Here is an 18,683-nt window from a genome sequence, read left to right on the forward strand (position 1 = left end):
AGACTCTGAAATCCTGGCCCTGCCGTTTCCCAGGTGGAGAACTGATGTAACAGCACCAGACTCACAGGGATTCAATAAGTTACGCACAGAAGAGCTTATGGGGAACAGTGCAAGTGTTCAGTAACAGTAATGATGGTTATTGTTACCTTGTTGTCTTGACGACAGGAGTTGGCAGCACACAGGTGAGTTGCCAGCCGTAGGCGGCCAGCGAGTTCAGCAGGGGCACGTAGTCTGTCTGCACCTCGACACCCTGGGGAGAAAGGCCACAGTCAGGGCTGCAGCTGCCTCAAGCCAATGACGTCTGAGGGACGGAGAGGGGACCGTCCAATCCGCCAACCCAACAAAGCAGAAAGGGGCGGAAAGCCCTGTAGCCTGGGGCCCTACCCCAGCTCCGAAGATGCTTCGAGAGCTTGGAGCCCAACTGCCAACATGGGATTTCTTTCCAGCCCCGACTCAGTCTGTGCAGTCGGCAAAGAGATAGAGCCAAAGGGTTGATCCATTCATTTTGTTTTATTCTTGTCTGGACAAATAGCCTCCTGTGAGTTTCACTGAAGAAAACACCATCACTTCTCCTCCAAGACGTAGCTAAGCCCATGACAACACCCGCTGCTCGGATGGTTTCAGAGCGTCTTGTGGGGAGTTAAATTACACTTGACAAACGATCAAGTCATCTGCATCCAGCCACAGCGGCAACACACACACACACATACACACACACACACCCTGCACGTGCACACAAACAGGGAGCTCCACCTGTGTTACACATCCTGCCGTCAAGGAGTCGATGAAAGCTGTTTCATTTGAAATCAGGGAGGAGCGGCGGGAGGGGACTGACGCTTGCCTTTCCATTTAAAACCCCAGTCCTGCTCCCACAGGGAGACAATCCCACTGTGAGGCCGCCAGCCCGGGCCTCACACCCTGCTTTCTCGAGAGGCAGGCTAACTTCCGACTCCAGCCCCACCCCTCCCTGCGTAGACTCTGCGCCCACTCTCTGCTCGGTCAGCTCCTGGTCGTGGCTTCAAACACTGCTGACACGTGTGTAGAGTCCTTCCAGCGGAGGCCGCCGCAGGACTCATTCAGCAAGTACCTCGGAGCCGAGGTGGGTCGGAGATGAACGAAGGCACAGTCCTGCTGCTGGAGTTCAGTCTAGCAGAGGCCACGGCACAAACACGCAGGTGACCGAAATACAAAACAGCCCGCTGGCAGGGCCACGAGGCTGTACTGTTAGCAGAAGGGGGCGGTGCGATCGTGCTCAGGGAGGGCTTCCTGGGGCTCAGGGGCTGGGTGGAGATGGGCAGGCGGAGCTGGGGAAGAGGCCTTCGGGGGGGGCCCCAGCACAGACAAATGCCAGACCGCGAGGGGCCTGGAGCACTGAGAAGAGGCTCACCCGGGGAGCGGCGCTGCTCAGAGGGGACCACCCACGGCGAGGGGCTGTCCTGCTGGAGGCCTTTTGGGGACAGAACCCGGGGCCAGAAGAGAGATGAGGGAACAACCAGCCCTGCCTCTCCCAATGGCTTTTAAAACTCCTATCACTGGGCAACCATACCAGCGTCCCGGGCAACCAACGTACCCTCGGGGAGCCTCAACTATATAAAGTAAGTCTTGGCCTGTGTCAGTGGTTCTCAAAGTGTGGTCCCCGAGCCGGCAGCATCACCTGGGAACTTGTTAGGGTCTTGGGACCCCCCCCCAACCTGCACAATCAGAAACTCTGGGGGTGGGACCCAGGGCTCTGTTTTTTTTGTTTTCTTAATTGAAGTGCTGTTGAGTTACAATATTATATTAGTTTCAGGTGTACCCCATAGTGATTCAATATTTTTATAGATTATACTCCATATAAAGTTATTATAAAATATATATTCCCTGTGCTGTACATTACATCCTTGTATCTTATCTATTTTATACATAGTAGTTTGTACCTCTTAATCCCCTTTACCTATCTTGCTCCTCCCCCCTTCTTTCTCCCCACTGGTAACCACTAGTTTGTTCTCTATATCTGTGAGTCTGTTTCTGATTTGTTATATTCATTCATTTTATTTTTTAGATTTCACATGTAAGTGGAAACATAAAGTATCTGTCTTTCTCTGTCTGACTTATTTCACTAATAAGCATAATACCCCCCAGGTCCATCCATGTTGCTGCAAATGGCATTATTTCGTTCTTTTTCATGGCTGCATAGTATTCCATTGTATATAGGTACCACATCTTCTTTATCCATTCATCTATTGATGGACACTTGGGTTTCTTCTGTATCTTAGCAATTATAAATAATGCTGCTATGAACACTGGGGTGCATGTATCTTTTCTAATTAGTGTTTTCTTTTCTTCGGATACATACCCAGGAGTGGAACTGCCCGATAATATGGTAGCTCTATTTTTTTAAAGAGTGCTTCCAGTAGTTGAGATGCAGCTAAGTCTGAAAAGTACTGCCTAGATAATCAGTTAGGTTTCTTCAGATGACAGAAAAGAGTCTACAATTTTGTGGCCAGAAACGATCAGCTGTTACTTTCGAATTTCCTCGAAAGGAAAGCTGTTACCTTTCCTTTCATCCTCCACGAGAGGAGAAGTCGGGGGACTTTGAAAGGCTCAGCTCTGTTACTAATACTGGTGCAGCAGAAAGCAATGGAGGGGGGAAGGGGAGAAGGTGGGGGACAAAAGAAGGGGGGTGGGGAAGGGGCAAGAGAAGGAGGAAAGGAAGGGGAGTTAATGAAGGAGGGGGAGCAGGAAGAGACGGAAAGAAGAGAGGAGAGACAGGTACAAATACAACCAACTGACGCGAGAGGGTTAGGAGGCAACCCCACTCTGGCCTCGTCCCTGAAGCCCCCATTCAGGCCAGAGGCGGCAGCGGATGACCCAGCCACCCCTGTCTCTGCTGGCCCCCTGGACACACGGGACCTCCCTTCCAGACCAGTCACGGCCAGTGTCCCTCGTGCTGGGCAGGGCCCTCACCACCTGCTGTGGCAGCTTTATCCTGAGAGCCCGTGCCCCCATCCCTGCATTCCTGATTTAAAGAGAAGAGAGAGAAAATGGTACATCCACACTCAAGCTCTGCAAGGTTAAGATTACTTGGGTCTATCAAAAATAACCTTCCCATTTTATCAAGCACTCTGACAAACCAGCCACAATCAGGCAGTCGCCATGGCAACCAGGACAAGCGTGGTGCTCACAAAGCCTTGAGTGGCAGGATGGAGTCCTTTTATTTGTGCCTGTGCCCCGGCCGGGTTTTCTCCTCGGGCACCCAGCGCTGCAGGACAATGGGCACCCCCGAGGCAGCCTGACCCGCCTGCCCAGACAGGCCTCGCAGGGCTGCTTCTGCTTTGCTCTATTTTATTTCCCTCATTCACCATCTTAAAGAGAAAGATGGCAGGATTTCTCCCCAACAGCTTTTCCCCTCAAGGTAGGGGATGTCAGCCAGAGGGTACAGAATCATAAAGACTAAAAGGAAAAAGCGAAACCACAGCAAAACATGACCCTGCTTGAGAGAGCTGAGAGTTCAATCACAAGTGTTCCCAGCCGGCTGTCACAGGACGGGTTGAAAAGTAAAATACAAATGGTAGGGGGTGAGGTATTTCATTCTGCCAGACTCTCCCACTCCAACTCTCTGGGCTGGTCTTGATTTAATTAACGGTTAATGTGGTTTTCCACAAGCACCTATCAAAGCCGGTTTGCGTATTATCAACAGAGTCAGAAGACGACATTTCTAAAATATGACATGAGCTCCGTGCAGTCAGTGGAAGAGGCTTTCAAGTCCATTAGCTAGGAAAGGTGGTCGGAAACGCATCGGATGGAAGGCTCTCTTTGATCTCCTTTTCTGTGACACTCCAGTGAGGAGAGAAAAGCACAAACAGCACTCCAAAGCCAGCCCTCTTATCGAACGAAAAGACATTTCTTTCTGGGAACAGGTGCAAAAATTTTAATTAACTCTCCAGTCTCCTGTGTGGATATGTAATCTCCGATCACACCTGGAGTGTTAAAAAAAAATGAAGCATGTCCTGTGGTTCTTTGACTTGTATAAAAGGGATTCATTTGTATTTATGGCTCTTTTTCCTTTGTTCCCTGTAATTTCTCCGTGGTTGCAAATCCACTAAAGAAACAGGCATCCAACACAACTTTTCTTTACCCTCCAAAAACAGAACAACATGATGTAGAGTTTACTAAGAAATGCATGTGTCTTTTGATCCTTTCAAAGATCCTTTGTGCAGGGGAATATTAGGAAGTAACACATCGGTCCAGTGAGAAAGTTTGTATCCTGATGTCAGTGTGCTCTTCTTTTCTTCTCCTTGTTTCCATTCTGGAAGAATCTGGGAGAAAAGCAGCTTAAAAGGTGATACTTTGTTCCTTATTCATGACTGTGAATGAAGAGAGGAATTCAATTTCCATGTCTGAAAAGTATGCAGGACTTCTGGGCTGGTCTCCACACCTGAAACAATGATTGGAGAGAGCCACCAGCTGGGTCCTTCTCTTCCCTTCCCTTCCCTGAGAGGGCATGTGAAGCAAGAGGCATGCAAGAGTCTTTTGTAAAATTGCTACCGAAGCACTAATGTCTAACACAAATTGGTAGGGCATGTTTATATACTGTTTCCTTACTTATCAATTTTAGGTATCTTTTGATTTCCTACCATGGGAAATGAAGGCTTAGAGCTCCCATTCCCATTTCTTACTTTCTCTTTCCTGATGTCCCAAATGGTTATAATTTTAATTAAATCAAAAGTCTGTGTTTGTGTTATTGCAAATATTGCTGGGTCAAGTAATGTACTGTGACCACACCTTCTTTTTTTTTTTTTTTAATATAGTCCTTTATTTTTCCTGGAGTTAACTGTGGCCTCAATTTCTTTCATCTGTGTGGTTGTACATGAACCCATCACTAATTCATTCCACATGTTCCAACACTTCTTCTTCCTGCCCATCAATAACTATCCCATGTACCTAAATATACTAGTTCTACTTTTTTCCACTCGGAGACATAACTTCTGGAACTTTCTGTACCCTTGCTTCAATCTGGTGTGGATACTTCCCAGGACTGTGTTCTCCCTCCACTACTGTCTATGGCTGGTGTCTTCTCTTTTTTGATTTCCTCCTCATTTTGCTGGAGCACATCCTCTAGTGGCTCCCTAGGAAACAATGCCCTGGAAGTTATTTGCATCCCTGCACTCCTAAAAATGTCGTTGTCTTCACTTTTAACTAACAGTTTGGGTACAGAGGTCTAGGCTGAAATCTGCTTTTCCTTTAACACTTTAGAAGTATTGCTCCACTAGCTTCTAGATGTCAGTATTGCTATTGTGATATCTATTTGGATTACTAATACTTTGAGTGTAACCTGTTGTGCTGCTTTGGAAGATTTTAGGATATTTTTCCCCATGAAGTTCCAGAATTTCACAACATGTCTTCGTGTGTGTGTGTGTGTGTGTGTGTGTGTGTGTGTGTGTGTGTTAAAGGGCTGTACACTCAGTGGTTTTGCCCTCAAAGGATTCTTGGCCTTTGGCTCTGAAAAGTGTTTTGGTTTTTTTTTTTGTTTGTTTTGATCATTTTTCTCTCTTCCATTTCTGTCTTCTTTCTTTCTGGACTTCCTATTAGTCGAAACGTAGGACTGATATTTTAATTTTATTACCTTTCTCTCCCCCTGTTTTCTTACTTTTTAAAAATTTTACCTTCTGAAAGATGTCCTTTATTTTGTTTTCCAGTCTTTCTGTATGTTTTAAAATGTTCTGCTGCCCTATTTTCAGACCCCAAAGCTCTTTCTTCTCTTTTGATCATTTCTTTTTTATAGCATCTTAGTTTTGTTTCACAGATACATATGTTCTATCTCTATAAGTCGTTGCGTCTGATCCTTGAATTATCTCCGCAGTCACCAGGTTGCACAAGACAGAGGTGGGAGCCAGGGATCTTACCACACTGTGTAAGGACTTCACCCCAATGCCCCAGTTTCAGCTCTGCAGTTCACATCCCACCATCCTGCAGTGATTTAGGCTTTGAAGACCAGAGCTTTCCTCAGGATCCCTTCTACATCCAGGTGCGGCTTCCTCTACTTTGCTGAATTAATCCGCCTTCCTCCATGCACCTTCCATCTTCTAAAAATCTGTTGAAATCACACATTTTCCACTTTCTCTTCTTCCAGTCTTTTTGTTCTTGTGGGTATCTATCCATCCATCCATCCATCCATCTACCTACCTGTATATGTCTATCTATCTATCTATCTATCTATCTATCTATCTATCTATCTATCTATCTATTATCTTCCTATCTATCCATCCATCCATCCACCTACCTACATACCTATCTGTCTCTATCTATCCATCTATCTACATATCTATTTATCTATCCATCCATCTACCTACCTATGTCTCTATCCATGTCTCTATCTATCTATCAACTATCTTCCTATCCATCCATCCATCCACCTACCTACTTACCTACCTACCTATGTCTCTATCCATCTATCTGTCTATCATCTAAAGTCATTTTTCATTATTTGTGGGAGTTCTGTTCTATAATGTCGCCACAAACACTGAATTAGCAGATACTGAACCACTGTTCCTGGGGAAATACAGGGTTAGCTTCCTGTTAGCCTCTGGTCAGATTTGTAACTCACGCCTGAACAAAGCTTACCTAACACACGTATTTGCCCCATAAGGCACATCTCAGCCCTCCTGTTCTTAGGAACACAGGACAGCACTGCACCACTATGCTTGGGGGCAACTTTATACAGTGAAATCACCAACAAAAAGCACAAGCATGTGAAAAATGTGGCACTAAGTGAACTGCGAACAGGACACTTGTTTACAGCATGACAGCTGAAATGAGAAAGCTTAGCTGGGAACATGCATGTCAGCAACATAATTTTTTTTTTGCCACTAGGCATACATCTGCAAGTGACTGTGAAAGCATCAAGAGTACCAATCTGGGGATTACAAATAAATTTACAAATAAATCCATCATTCTTTTAGTATCAGTTCACTGGGATTTTTCAGAAGAGAGAAGAAATAGCTACCTATGTCCAACTCCCCACATTTAACACAATTTTATTAATTTTTAAAGGGTCTACTGGAAGCCATTTCTAAACATCTTAGAATCCAGAAAGCATAAAGAAAAAATAATAAATTTGGTGTCATAAAACTCCTACTGCGTGACAAATGACAAGCTATGCAAAGGCAAGAGACAAATGACAAGATGGGAAACTATTTGTACTCAAATTACAGTCAAAAAAATAGCTCCTAAAAATTGATAAGAAAAGAAATCCAGTAATCCAAATTTTAAGATGGGATGAGGCTAGGAAGAGAGTCACAGAAAAGGAAATTCTAATGGCCGTAAACCAGAGGAAAATATACCAAATCTCACAACAAGAGAAGTGCAAATCAAAACTACCTTGTGATATCATAGTTTCACCTCTCATATTGGAAAAACCCCAAAGTTTGAGAACTACTTAGCTGACAAGGCTGTGGGGAGGCAAGTATTCTCATACATGGCTGGCAGGAGGACAGATTCAACCTCAGGGAGAACAATTTGACAGTATCTCTCAAAATTACAAATACATTTACCCTCTGCCCAACAACCGCACTTCTGGGAATGGATCCTGTATATTAAAAAATGACAAATGTACAGAGTTATTCACTGGAGAACTGTTCACAGTAGCAAAACACTGGACACCACCTGTGTCAATCAATGTTGGGCTTGTTAAATAAATAATGCTGTATAACAACATAATGAGTAATGGCTGCTCATGTACTGAACCAAGGCATATGGGTCAAGGACCACAATGAGAGGGAATGATTCCTATGGTAGGAAGAATAATGCCCACTCACTCCCCCCAAATATGTCTACGTCCTAAATCCTGGGGCCTGGGAAGAGGTTGCCTTCTATGGTAAAAGGGATCTGGCGGATTGATGAAGTTCAGGATCATGTGATGGGGAGATTAACCAGGTGGGTTCAATGTGATCAAAAGGGTCCTTAGATGGGAGGCAGGAGGTGGGTCAGAGTCAGGTAAGGAGACGTGAGGATGGGAGCAGAGGGCAGGGTGCTTGGCCACCAGCAGGTTGGCCTCTAGAAGTTGAAAGCAAGGAACAGATTCTCCCAGAAAGAATGCAACTCTGCCAACCCCTTGATTATAATCCCTTACAACCCATTTTGGATTTTTGGCCTCCAGAACTGTTAAGAGAATAAATTTGTGCTGTTTTCAGTCACTAAGTTTGTAGTAATTTGTTACAGCAGCAATAGGGCACTCATACACAGTCTAAAGCCAGGGAAAGGTTAGATGAAAACGAAGACTTGGAGGCATTGGCCGATATGGGCGGAGAACAACTCAAGGAGGGGTGAGGCTGGCTGAGGCCTGGGTCTCCTGGGGAGGGGAGAGCAGAAGATGATAAAAAGCACTGAACTGGGAGGAACTGGCCGGAGGGCAGCCCAGGGTAGGAAACACGTTTAAGAAGAAAGAGCCACATCATCTAATGTCTTGAGAGGGCAAACAACATGGAGCCTGAAAAACCATCTCTGTATAGACCTTGAGGTCTCAGGAGACCACAGCCAGGATGGTTCAGGAGGGAAGTGGCTGGTATGTAAACATGTTCTCAGGAAATCTGGGGTCTGCCTTGACTTTGCCACGGCCAGCAGAGACCCTGGCCATGATGGCACACAGGGAAGATAAAAGTCATGCCCTCAGGTGATAGAAAGTAGAGATGCAAGGGCAGGGCAGGAGAGGGGAATGCCAAGCTGGAAAGAAGGAACATTTCATCTTCGTCTATCAACTGGAAAGTAGGGGCTGTAACACTGCGGCGGTCTTGCAGAAAACTCCGTGAGTCCTTCAGTATCACCAAGGGCACGGCTATACCAGGTGCCACTATTCACTTATGAATCTCCACATTCAGTCAACCTGGTTCTGTGCCACGCATCTGGGAAGCGAAGATGTGTGAGCCTCTTCTCCTGCTGTAGGAGATCCCGGTCCAGGGGGTGCGGAGAGCAAACGTACAGTCCCACCCCAGATGCAAGCCACCATGAGGTGTGCTGGAGGGAAGGAGAGAGGAAGGAAGGCTGTGCCACTCGTTCTCTCTGGGGAAAGGGCAAATCCATCTGAGGCCAGTGGCAGCTGCAGCGGCCCTGCCTTCCTGGCCCCCATCCCCCCAAGGCCTCCTGCAGGACCACTGCCTCTGCCAGCCGAGGGAGGGGCAAGGATGCTGGGGCCGGCTGGAGATGTTGTTTTCCTCTTTGTTTTACACACAATGCCCCAGAAAAACATTTTGCTGATATGTAATTAGGCCAACATAATAGAGCCTAAGAAAGCCGTCCGTCTCATTTTAGACAACTTCGGCTTTCATAACGTTCAAAGAGAATACGTTAAAAAAAAAAAAAGCTTAGCTCTCAGATGTAGAAAAGGGGGCAGAGGAAAATACATGCAGTGCGTGGAAAGCTTCCTTTCCAGGACTCTTTACCCACCCCTGCTGGTTAATCCACATCTTTGCCTGATTTTCTCTCCCATGCAAGAAAAGCAACAAACTCTGCAGCCCTTTGAGAGCCCAACAAAATAATAATAATGACTGTTATTATTATTTGAGATACACTGTTTGCAAAAAAATGGCCTCAATGATTACTTCCCTGCCTCTAGGCCTCTTTACGGCATTCTGCAGCTCCTCCCATAAAGAGGCAGAGTCCCCCTTCTCCACCCCTTGAGTTCGGGCTGGGCTTGTGACTTGCTCTGACCAACAGATATGGTAGATGTGACATCATAGTTGTTCTAAGCCTAGGCCGCTAGTGACCTTGCTGCTTCTACCTGCTCTCAGGGAACCAAGGACAAGCCCAGGCTGGCCTGTTGGATGATGAGAGTCATGTGGCCCAAGCAACTAGCAGACATGAGAGACGCCATCTTGGATCAGCGAGACGCCAGTCAACCAGCCAGTGACACAGAAGCAGAGTGAGGTTAGAGGAGCTTAGCCCAGATCAGCAGAATCACCCAGCTGACCTGTGCACTCACTACAACCATAAAGGCTGGTTATTTCAATTCACTAAGCTTCGGGGTACCTTATTCCACAGCAGAAGCTGATAGATTATGATTATTCTAGGGAGAGACAAATAACCCAGCAAATCTCTAGGAGGAAAATCGGAGTGAAAGTCACCTTATCTGATTAGAGAGAAATAGAATGTAATAGCTACTACTGAATGGAGCTCGGGGTTGCTCATTTCTCACCACTCTCAGAGCTGGCACACCACGCCCTCATCTCCTACATGCCAGACACATTGTGACCTGGCATGACATCACAGCCATGAAGTCTCATTTATGACAAGCTACCGCGAGGCCCAGCACTGCCACCAGCGTACCCTGGGAGGGAGAGATAAAAACCCACGCAGGGGGAGAGCGTGCTAGCTCGAGATGCTGTCTGGGCTTCTCCCAGAGTACCACGCATGCCCAGCTGGCAGGAAAACCAAACCTGCAGTGCAAGATAACACTCTTCTAGATTCTAGGCCGGGCAGGTGATTTGGTCCTGGGATGTGCAGGTTCGGGAGAGGGGTTAGGGGTATGGGGCGGAGGGACAGGAGATGCATGCACGCATCAGAGCTGCTTGCTGACACGCGCCTGCTCGACACAGAACCACGCCAGGTGAGTGACAGCAAAGGGCTCCCAGATTACGCTGCAGGCAAAGATGCTGGACGTGTCAAGGTTAAGGGGGCACAGCTGGGGCAGACTCTGACCATTAGTAGGAGAAGATGCTGCTGCCGTTCTGAGCGCAAACAGTTAAGTGACTCAAAGCCGTTACATCCTGTGGGCTGCTCTGCGGAACCTCATACTGGGACAGCGCGAGCCTTGCATCCTCCAGAAGCTGACATTTCGCACACACACTGAATGCATCGGGCTGCGTGCATCCTCTCCGGCAGGCGGGCTTGGAAACAGCTTAGTCTGATAACAAACAAGAAACACTTTCTCCATCCAGGGACTTGCCAAGTCCCTTCCACTTGCTTTGAAGAGAGAGAGGAAATTAGGGAATAAATGGAATCTGTCACTTTATCTTTAGACAACATGAGGTGAATGAGGGATCATAGTTTTAGCCTTTCTTTCTTATTTTTTCACCATATCTACGACCTAGAAAAAAGAGGATTTAAAAAGAGCTTTCCCACAGTATATAATTAAAAGGGATTTATTCTGGAGTGGGGAGGGGGTGGGGACGTGTGTCAGCAAAAACTCTTGAACTTAAAACTACATCAAAGTTATCACCTTCAACTACAGTGGATTCCTGACTGCTTACCAATAATCATAAAGCGTTAGCCCAGATGATGTCCCTGAACAAAGGCTGCTTCAAAATCCTAGCAGAGGTGGCAATGGAACTTAAGGGTTATTCCACTGTCGCTGGGCAGGCCAGCAGCAGTCGGAGCCACAAAGCACGGTCACTCTGAAAAGACAGTAACGTTGTAGAACATTCAACACAGCACATTTTCCCTCCCTGACTTTCTCCATCTGGTAAATTCAAGGGGCCACGTTCCTACTTCAGCATTCGGTCAGTATTCTCTCTGGTCAATATTCTCTCGATGGTGACCCAATTGTTAGCCTCTTGTTGCCATGGTTACCAGTATGCTAACTGGACCCTGTCTCCTCATAGTCCCTCTCCCTCAAGCCAAATTACGTTGCACAAGTCCCCAGCGTGTCCTCTGAGGACCCTGCTCCTGGTAAGGGGACTTCTACTAGGGCTTCCGAGGTGCTGGGAACCACTAGCGGGAATATCCAGCCTTCAGGACACGTCAGACCCCTGACTGTCAGCTCCCCTGTCACCAGAGTTCTTCCATTCTCTCTGGTTTCCTGCTCCACTACAGCCTGGAGATACACGCACCAGAGCCTGTCACAGACGCACTGTTGGGTTTCCAAGAGCATCGGGGTTGTGACCCACCAAAGGAGGAGCTGATGAACAGAAAACCAAGGTCAAGAAAAGGAAAATGGCCTCAGAGAGATCAACCAACTCTACGTGGGGTCCTGAAGAACACCCCCCCATTACCCTCTGTCCCCTGCACTATCACTTCATCATATTGATCACTTCTTAACACCGATTAGCTTATCTATTTACTACTATCTCCTTCACTGGAATGCATTCTCCACAAAGCAAGGGGTTTGTCTTACTCTCAATGAATCCCAAACAACTAGGGAAGTGTCTGGCACAAAATGAGTGAATGAATGAATGCACCTTCCCTAGCATTTCTGGGGTAGGTTCTGCCACCGCTGTCTTGTATGCTCAAAATCTTATTAAAATTGCTGTAAATCACATCCAACACTAATGAGATGTGAGTTTACCATTAAAAATGGGAGTTAATCTGTTGTGGTACCATCCTTCTGACCTTTCTGTATGTGGAAGGTGGAAGTATATTCATGTATGAAAATTAAATGCAGAACCACATTGGTCACCAACCACTAAGGCCACTGGGTGCTTTTAGCAAAGATTGGTAAAATTATTAAACTGGCCACACACAAATCCATCCCCTTCCTGCATCTGTGCCCCTGCACTGTAATGCAGATGGTTCTACCAGGAGATAATATCTATCTCACCACCTCTTGAATCTGAGCTTGGTTTGTGACTTTTGTGATTCGTACAACAAATCAATAGGATATTAACAAATATGATGCAAACCGAAGCATGAAATAAGTAAGCTAGCACACTGGGGCTCTCAGGGACCCTGTGACTTCCCTCCTGTGAAGAAGTCTGGGCGAGCCTACTAGATGTTAAGATACACAGGGCCATCTGGCCCCAGCCAACAGCCAGCCAACTGTCAGACACATGAGTGAGACCACCCTGGATCCTCTGGCCATCACCTGATGTATGAGAGAGCCTGGGAGAGGTCAGCTAAACTGCTTCAGAGCAGAAGAACTGCTCAGCTGACCCAAAGAATCATGAGCTCAATAAACAGTTATTTGAAGCTGTGAAGTTTGGAATGGTTTGTTACACAGCAAGAACTAACTAATACAGACTGGAAAACAAAACATCTATCATTTAATAGAGACAAGTCTACCTGCTTCTTTCAGTGTGACTTTGTCTTCATATGGGAGGGTGACTGCACAATTTTGGAGCCTAAATCGGTTTTAAATAGGGTGATGTCTTTGTGATGATCCCGCCCCTCACATTCTTGACCCATGTCCCTTTCTGGACAGCATCAAGCATTTTTAAGGGGAAATCAAAAGTAAAACTTGTCTCCATGGGATACAAAATAGCTAGCTTTAAAAAGTATGCACCTTTAAGCCAAAATGTGATATGAAGCACAATGATAAAGCTAGAGAATATTCATGATGTACAAGAGCAAAAAATGGAAACCATCTAAAATCTACCAATAGAAAACTAATTAAATAAATTAAAATACGATGGCTCATATACCAATATTCTACAGCCATTTAAAATGATGAGATAGAAAGAGTGTGAACAAAATCATCCCATTTTTTAAAAATATATGCAAATGTAGACAGAATATATACTAGAATACACACCAATATGTGACTATCTTCTCAGTTATGATGAAAGTGGGATGGTTTTTGCTTTCTTTTCCTTATTTGTATTTTCTAAACTGTCTTCAATTACATGTATCAATTTTTAAAAACACCTTAAGATATAATTGACATATCTAAAAATTCACCTGTTTATAGTACACAATTCAATGGTTTTTAATATATTCACAGAGTTATGCAACCATCACCACAGTACAAATTTAGAACGTTTTCATCACCTCCCCCCAAATTCTTGTCCCCATTAGCAGTCACTCTTTCTCCCCCCACCCTCACCCCTAGGCAACCACCAATCTACTTTCTATAGATGTGCCTAATCTGGATATTTCATATAAATGGAATCATTCAATATGTTGCCTTTTGTACCTGGCTTCTTTCATTTTAACATAATGTTTTCAAGGTTCATCTGTGTTGTAGCATGTATTAGTACTCCACTCCTTTTATTGCTGAATAATATTCCATTGTACATATTTTATTTATTCATCACTTGATGGGCATTCGGATTGTCTCTACTTTTTGGATATTATGAATAATGCTGCTATTATTTCCCTTGGATATGTGCCTTAGAGTAGAATTACTGGGTTGGTCATATGGTAACTATGCTTAACATTTTGAGGAACTGTCCATGCATCACTTTTGCAATAAGAAAAAAAAGTTATAAAAATTTAAGAACAGATGTCTTGGCCTCATTAGACTAGCTTCTGAGCCTTCTTGTCTAATTTGCCAAGTGAATCCCCCCTTCCACCATAGTTGAAGAGGATGTTTAATAATTTTGCCTCAAAGAGGCCACTGACTTAAAAGCAATAGTTGACCCATGCATCCCAGCTTATTAAAGCTGGAAGCAATCAGGGTGTTTCTCCGTTCAGTGGCTCCTGGTTGGATTTTTAACATGCGGATCTCTAATCTCCACCCACAGACCTACTGACTGCCAGGGCTGGTGCTGGGGAATGTGTATTCGTATCAAATCCCCAGGTGATTCTGAGGATCAACAAGGTTTGGGAAGCACTTTTCTAGTGCTTCCTGCCCAGAACAGGAAGGCCACCTCCATCACCCCTGAGAGATGGTAAACTGAACATGTGAATCACCCTGATACCTGGGGGTTGACAGCCTCATGTGCCACCTACTTCCACTGCCAGATGGTTCCACAAAACTCTCCAAAGGATCCTGGTTTTCCCCTTGCAACTAAGGAAAACAGAGTCTATCCCCTTTATCAGAGGTTTGCCCTTCGAAGATGTGGAACCAGCTTCCTGACTGCCCTTGTTTGTTCCTCCTCCAAAATAAACACACCCACTTGTTTTCAACCATTTCCAGGCATGTCCTCCATCGCTGACCACCCCCCAACCCGTCTGTGTTTCTCGTCAAATACAGCAGTGTGGTAGGCATAAGACTCCCAGTCAACCGGTATCACACTGGAAAACAGAAGATAAGCACCTCCTGTGTGCATTTCATAATATGGCCAGTTATCTTTTACCCATAGCAATAATCTCATGTTGTTTCATATCCACCCAACCAGTGTTTGATGAAACTTGTAACACGAAAGGAATTAATTTGGATCCAGGGAACATGAACATTAGAAACAGCTAGTCCCTGACTTGAGGAGTTCACAGAGCAATTAAAAAATTAAATAACTCTATGCCATATGATCCAGCAATGCCACTGCTGGGCATACATCCAGACAAAACTATAATTTGAAAAGATATAGGCACCCCACCGTTCATAGCAGCACTATTTACAATAATTGCCAAGACATGGAAGCAACCTAAATGTCCACTGACAGATTAATGGATAAAGAAGAAGTGAGATATATATAGATATACACACACACACACACACACACACACACACACAATGGAATATTACTCAGCCATAAAAAAGAATGAAATAATGTCATTTGCAGCACCATGGATGGACCTAGAGATTATCATACTAAGTGCAGTGGGCCAGACATAGAAAGACAAGAATCTAAATTATGAAACAAATGAACTTATCTATGATACAGAAATAGACTCACAGACATAGAGAACAACAGACTTGCGGTTGCCAAGCGGGAGGGGGTGGGAAAGGAGGGATGGATTGGGAGTTTGGGGTTAGCAGATGCAAACTATTATATATAGAATGGATAGACAACAAGGTCCTACTGTATAGCACAGGGAACTATATTCAGTATCCTGTGATAAACCATAATGGAAAAGAATATGAAAAAGAGTAGACATATATATGCATAACTGAATCACTTTGCTGTACAGTAGAAAACCACACAACATTGTAAATCAATTATACTTCAATAAAATAAATTAAAACAAAAAATTAAATAGCTCTAAGGAAGGTGGAACATGGTGCCAAAAGTGCTGAAAGGAAGGGAGCGCAAATCCAGCCGACAGCATCAAAGATGATGTCACAAAGAGTTGGGCCAGGAAGGGCAAGGACCTCAGACGTCGAGGGGGGACTCAGCAGAGGGCAGGAGAGAACACAATTGGAGGGACAAGTAACCAGGGTGTGATCTGGAAAACCCCACTCGGTCACAGCTCAGAGTGTCTGGAGTATTTGGAGAGGAGTAGTGGGTACACTGTTCACCTGAATTAAACTTATTCATTACAATTGCTTTCAAATCAGGTATTCTCCATGCTGTGTTATTGATTTTTTTGCACTTAAATACAATTGATTTTTTTATACTTAAATGTATCCCATTACATTTTATTGGGATGGTTTTGACCTAACATTGATAAACTAGTAGATAATGAGATTGGAAGGAGTTTAAGAAATCAGGGAAACCTACTCAAAAAAGAAGCTGGATTAGATAAGTAATTTTCAAGGTTTCTTGTTTTGTTTCTTTTCCGTTTTTTAAAAAGTAGTGGGAGGCTTTCCACAAACATCAAGGTAATCTAATTTAGAAGCCCCATATGTAAAAGCAGATAGATTCAGAAAAAGCAGCTCTGGTTCCCACTGACATGGGTGGGTTGTCCAGAATCTTCCCCACTCCCCGCTCTCAACGATTCCCTCAATTCTTCCCTCCCCCACCCACTCCGTGCCCAACTGAAATGTTCTTGTGGAGACCAAGGGCATTCCTGTTCTTTGGCTCTTGACAGCCATCCAGTATACTCCACAGCCTCCCACAGGTTCCCCCATCACCTCGGTCTCTACACAAGGCACTGAAAATGACGTGAAACAGGACAAGGCACAGGATGGCATCATAGGGCCCACGAAGAAAGACCCCCATCCAATTAAAGATGTTCATACTGAGTGTAGCCCCTTAAGCAGTTCCAAAGGAAGCAGGCCCTTCCTTTGTATTTCATTTTACTAAAATTCTTGCCAAGTGAATTTAAAAAGGACAAATTCCAAGGAAGGGTGATGAATGATCACTTAATTACAAGAACACCCTCCAACCCTCTATACTCATTAATTTAATATACTAAGTTCTTGCAGAACCATTTGCCCTGTCCTCACCTGTGGCTCCGAGGCTGTCTATGCATTTAAAAAATTATTATAGGGGTCATGAGAAGGAATGCAGGCAGTTCTCAGGAGCAAAGACCAGCCCTTGGCTGGCAGCCAGCAAGGAAGCAAGGACCTCAGTCCTACAACCATGAGGAGCTGGATTTGGTCAACAACCTGGATGAGCTTGGGAGCAGATTCTTCCCCCAGAGCCTCCAATAAGGAACACAGCCCTGCCAAGCCCTGATTTCAGCCTTATGAGACCCAAAGGAGAGGACCCAGTTGAGCTCACCCTGACTTCTGACCTTCAGAAACTGTAAGACAATAAATTGTGTGTGTGTGTTTAAAACTCTTATAGAATCATCTGCCACCCTTCTAATCCCAAACACATTGGGAAAACCTAAAGATAAAGCCCTTCTTATCACATTGAGGGTTGCCTCTTTTTTGTCATGCACTGGATGTTTTAAAGCATACTACTGTTTAAAAAATGCATTTGTCCCATGATTCTGAAAACGTGATGATTTCCTTCACTCTCTCTTTCTCTGCAGCCAGGTTCTAAATTCGCTTTGCCCCATGGTCTTCACCAGACCACACACTTGCCTCTCCCCTCTCATCAGCCTTAAAAGGTTCCCGGTGATTTAGGGCCTCTCACCACCCCTCAGGAAGCCTGACAAGGAAGAGAAGTTATTTATGGGTGTGGAAAGACCAGGGGGTGAGCATTCATTTTTAATGACTGCACTTCTTCCCCCCAGTTAAAGGAATCAATCCTTCCTGCCTGGATTGAATCCATTCATCACATTTTCACAGTGGCTGACACACAGTAGGAACTCAATATTTATTTGTGTTGAATCAATTTTTAAAAGGCCTAACTTACTTATATGACTAAATTTTGCATAGGAAGTGAAATATGGGAATCTGAGAAAACAGGACCATTGAGTTTATGGAAGAAAAAGAGTGCAGATAGAGAGTAAAAGTCAAATTCTTCCTTTGTCATCCCACTCTCCAAGCTGTCACCAAGTCCAAGTTTAGTCTTCTTTAAAATACTTCTAGGAGCATCCCTGCCTTCTGTCCCACTCAGTGGCAAACTGTTGGTTGCCAAGGCCAATAGTCCAGGTCCGCCTTCCTGGCTGACACCCTCTCCAGCCCAGCTCACCATGATCTTGACAGTGACGTGTGTCTGTGACCCAGCCAATGGGACAGAAGGGAAACTCTGCTTGGGAGTTCCTGGGAAAGGTCTTACTTGCTAATAAAAAAGGGCACATGGCAGGAAATGCCCTCTTCTTTCCAACTGTCATCATGTTCCCATGAGATGCTTGGGAACTGCTGCAGCCACCTTGGGATTAGGGTCCTAAGGGGAGACCTAGCAGACAAGCTGAGGACCGGGATGCAGAAGGTGACAGTCCCCGGGTCCCTGATGATGTCCTCAAGCTGCTGAAAAAGATGACGCTGCAACCCCCCACCTTCCTCCAGACTTGCTGCCTGGTGAGATGCGATGACAAATCCCTACTGTTCAAGCCACTGCCAGGTGGATACTCTGCCTTGACAGTGGAAAGCATCCTGATTGATACCCATGACCACCACATATGACATCACTTATATGTGGAATCTAAAAAAACGATTCAAATGAACTTATTTACAAAACAGAAATAGACCCACAGACGTAGAAAACAAACTTATGGTTACCAAAGGGGAAAGTGGGGAAGGGATAAATTAGGAGTTTGGGATTAGCAGATACACACTACTATATATAAAATGGATAAACATCAAGGGCCTACCGTACAGCACAGGGAACTACATTCAA

General features: G+C 45.0%; 1 protein-coding gene across 2 annotated transcripts in view; it reads right to left on the reverse strand.

Moving 5' to 3' along the window:
- RFTN1 (raftlin, lipid raft linker 1) overlaps positions 1–18,683 on the reverse strand; it is a 205,793-nt gene that overhangs the window by 12,216 nt on the left and 174,894 nt on the right. For both annotated transcript variants that reach the window (XM_082392724.1, XM_082392723.1), the window contains exon 8: positions 147–250. In XM_082392724.1, the coding sequence (XP_082248850.1) occupies positions 147–250 (104 nt within the window). The remainder of the gene's footprint in view (positions 1–146; positions 251–18,683) is intronic.

The sequence above is a fragment of the Balaenoptera borealis genome (assembly GCF_965194805.1).
Source record: "Balaenoptera borealis genome assembly, chromosome: 5".
NCBI classification, from domain to species: domain Eukaryota; kingdom Metazoa; phylum Chordata; class Mammalia; order Artiodactyla; family Balaenopteridae; genus Balaenoptera; species Balaenoptera borealis.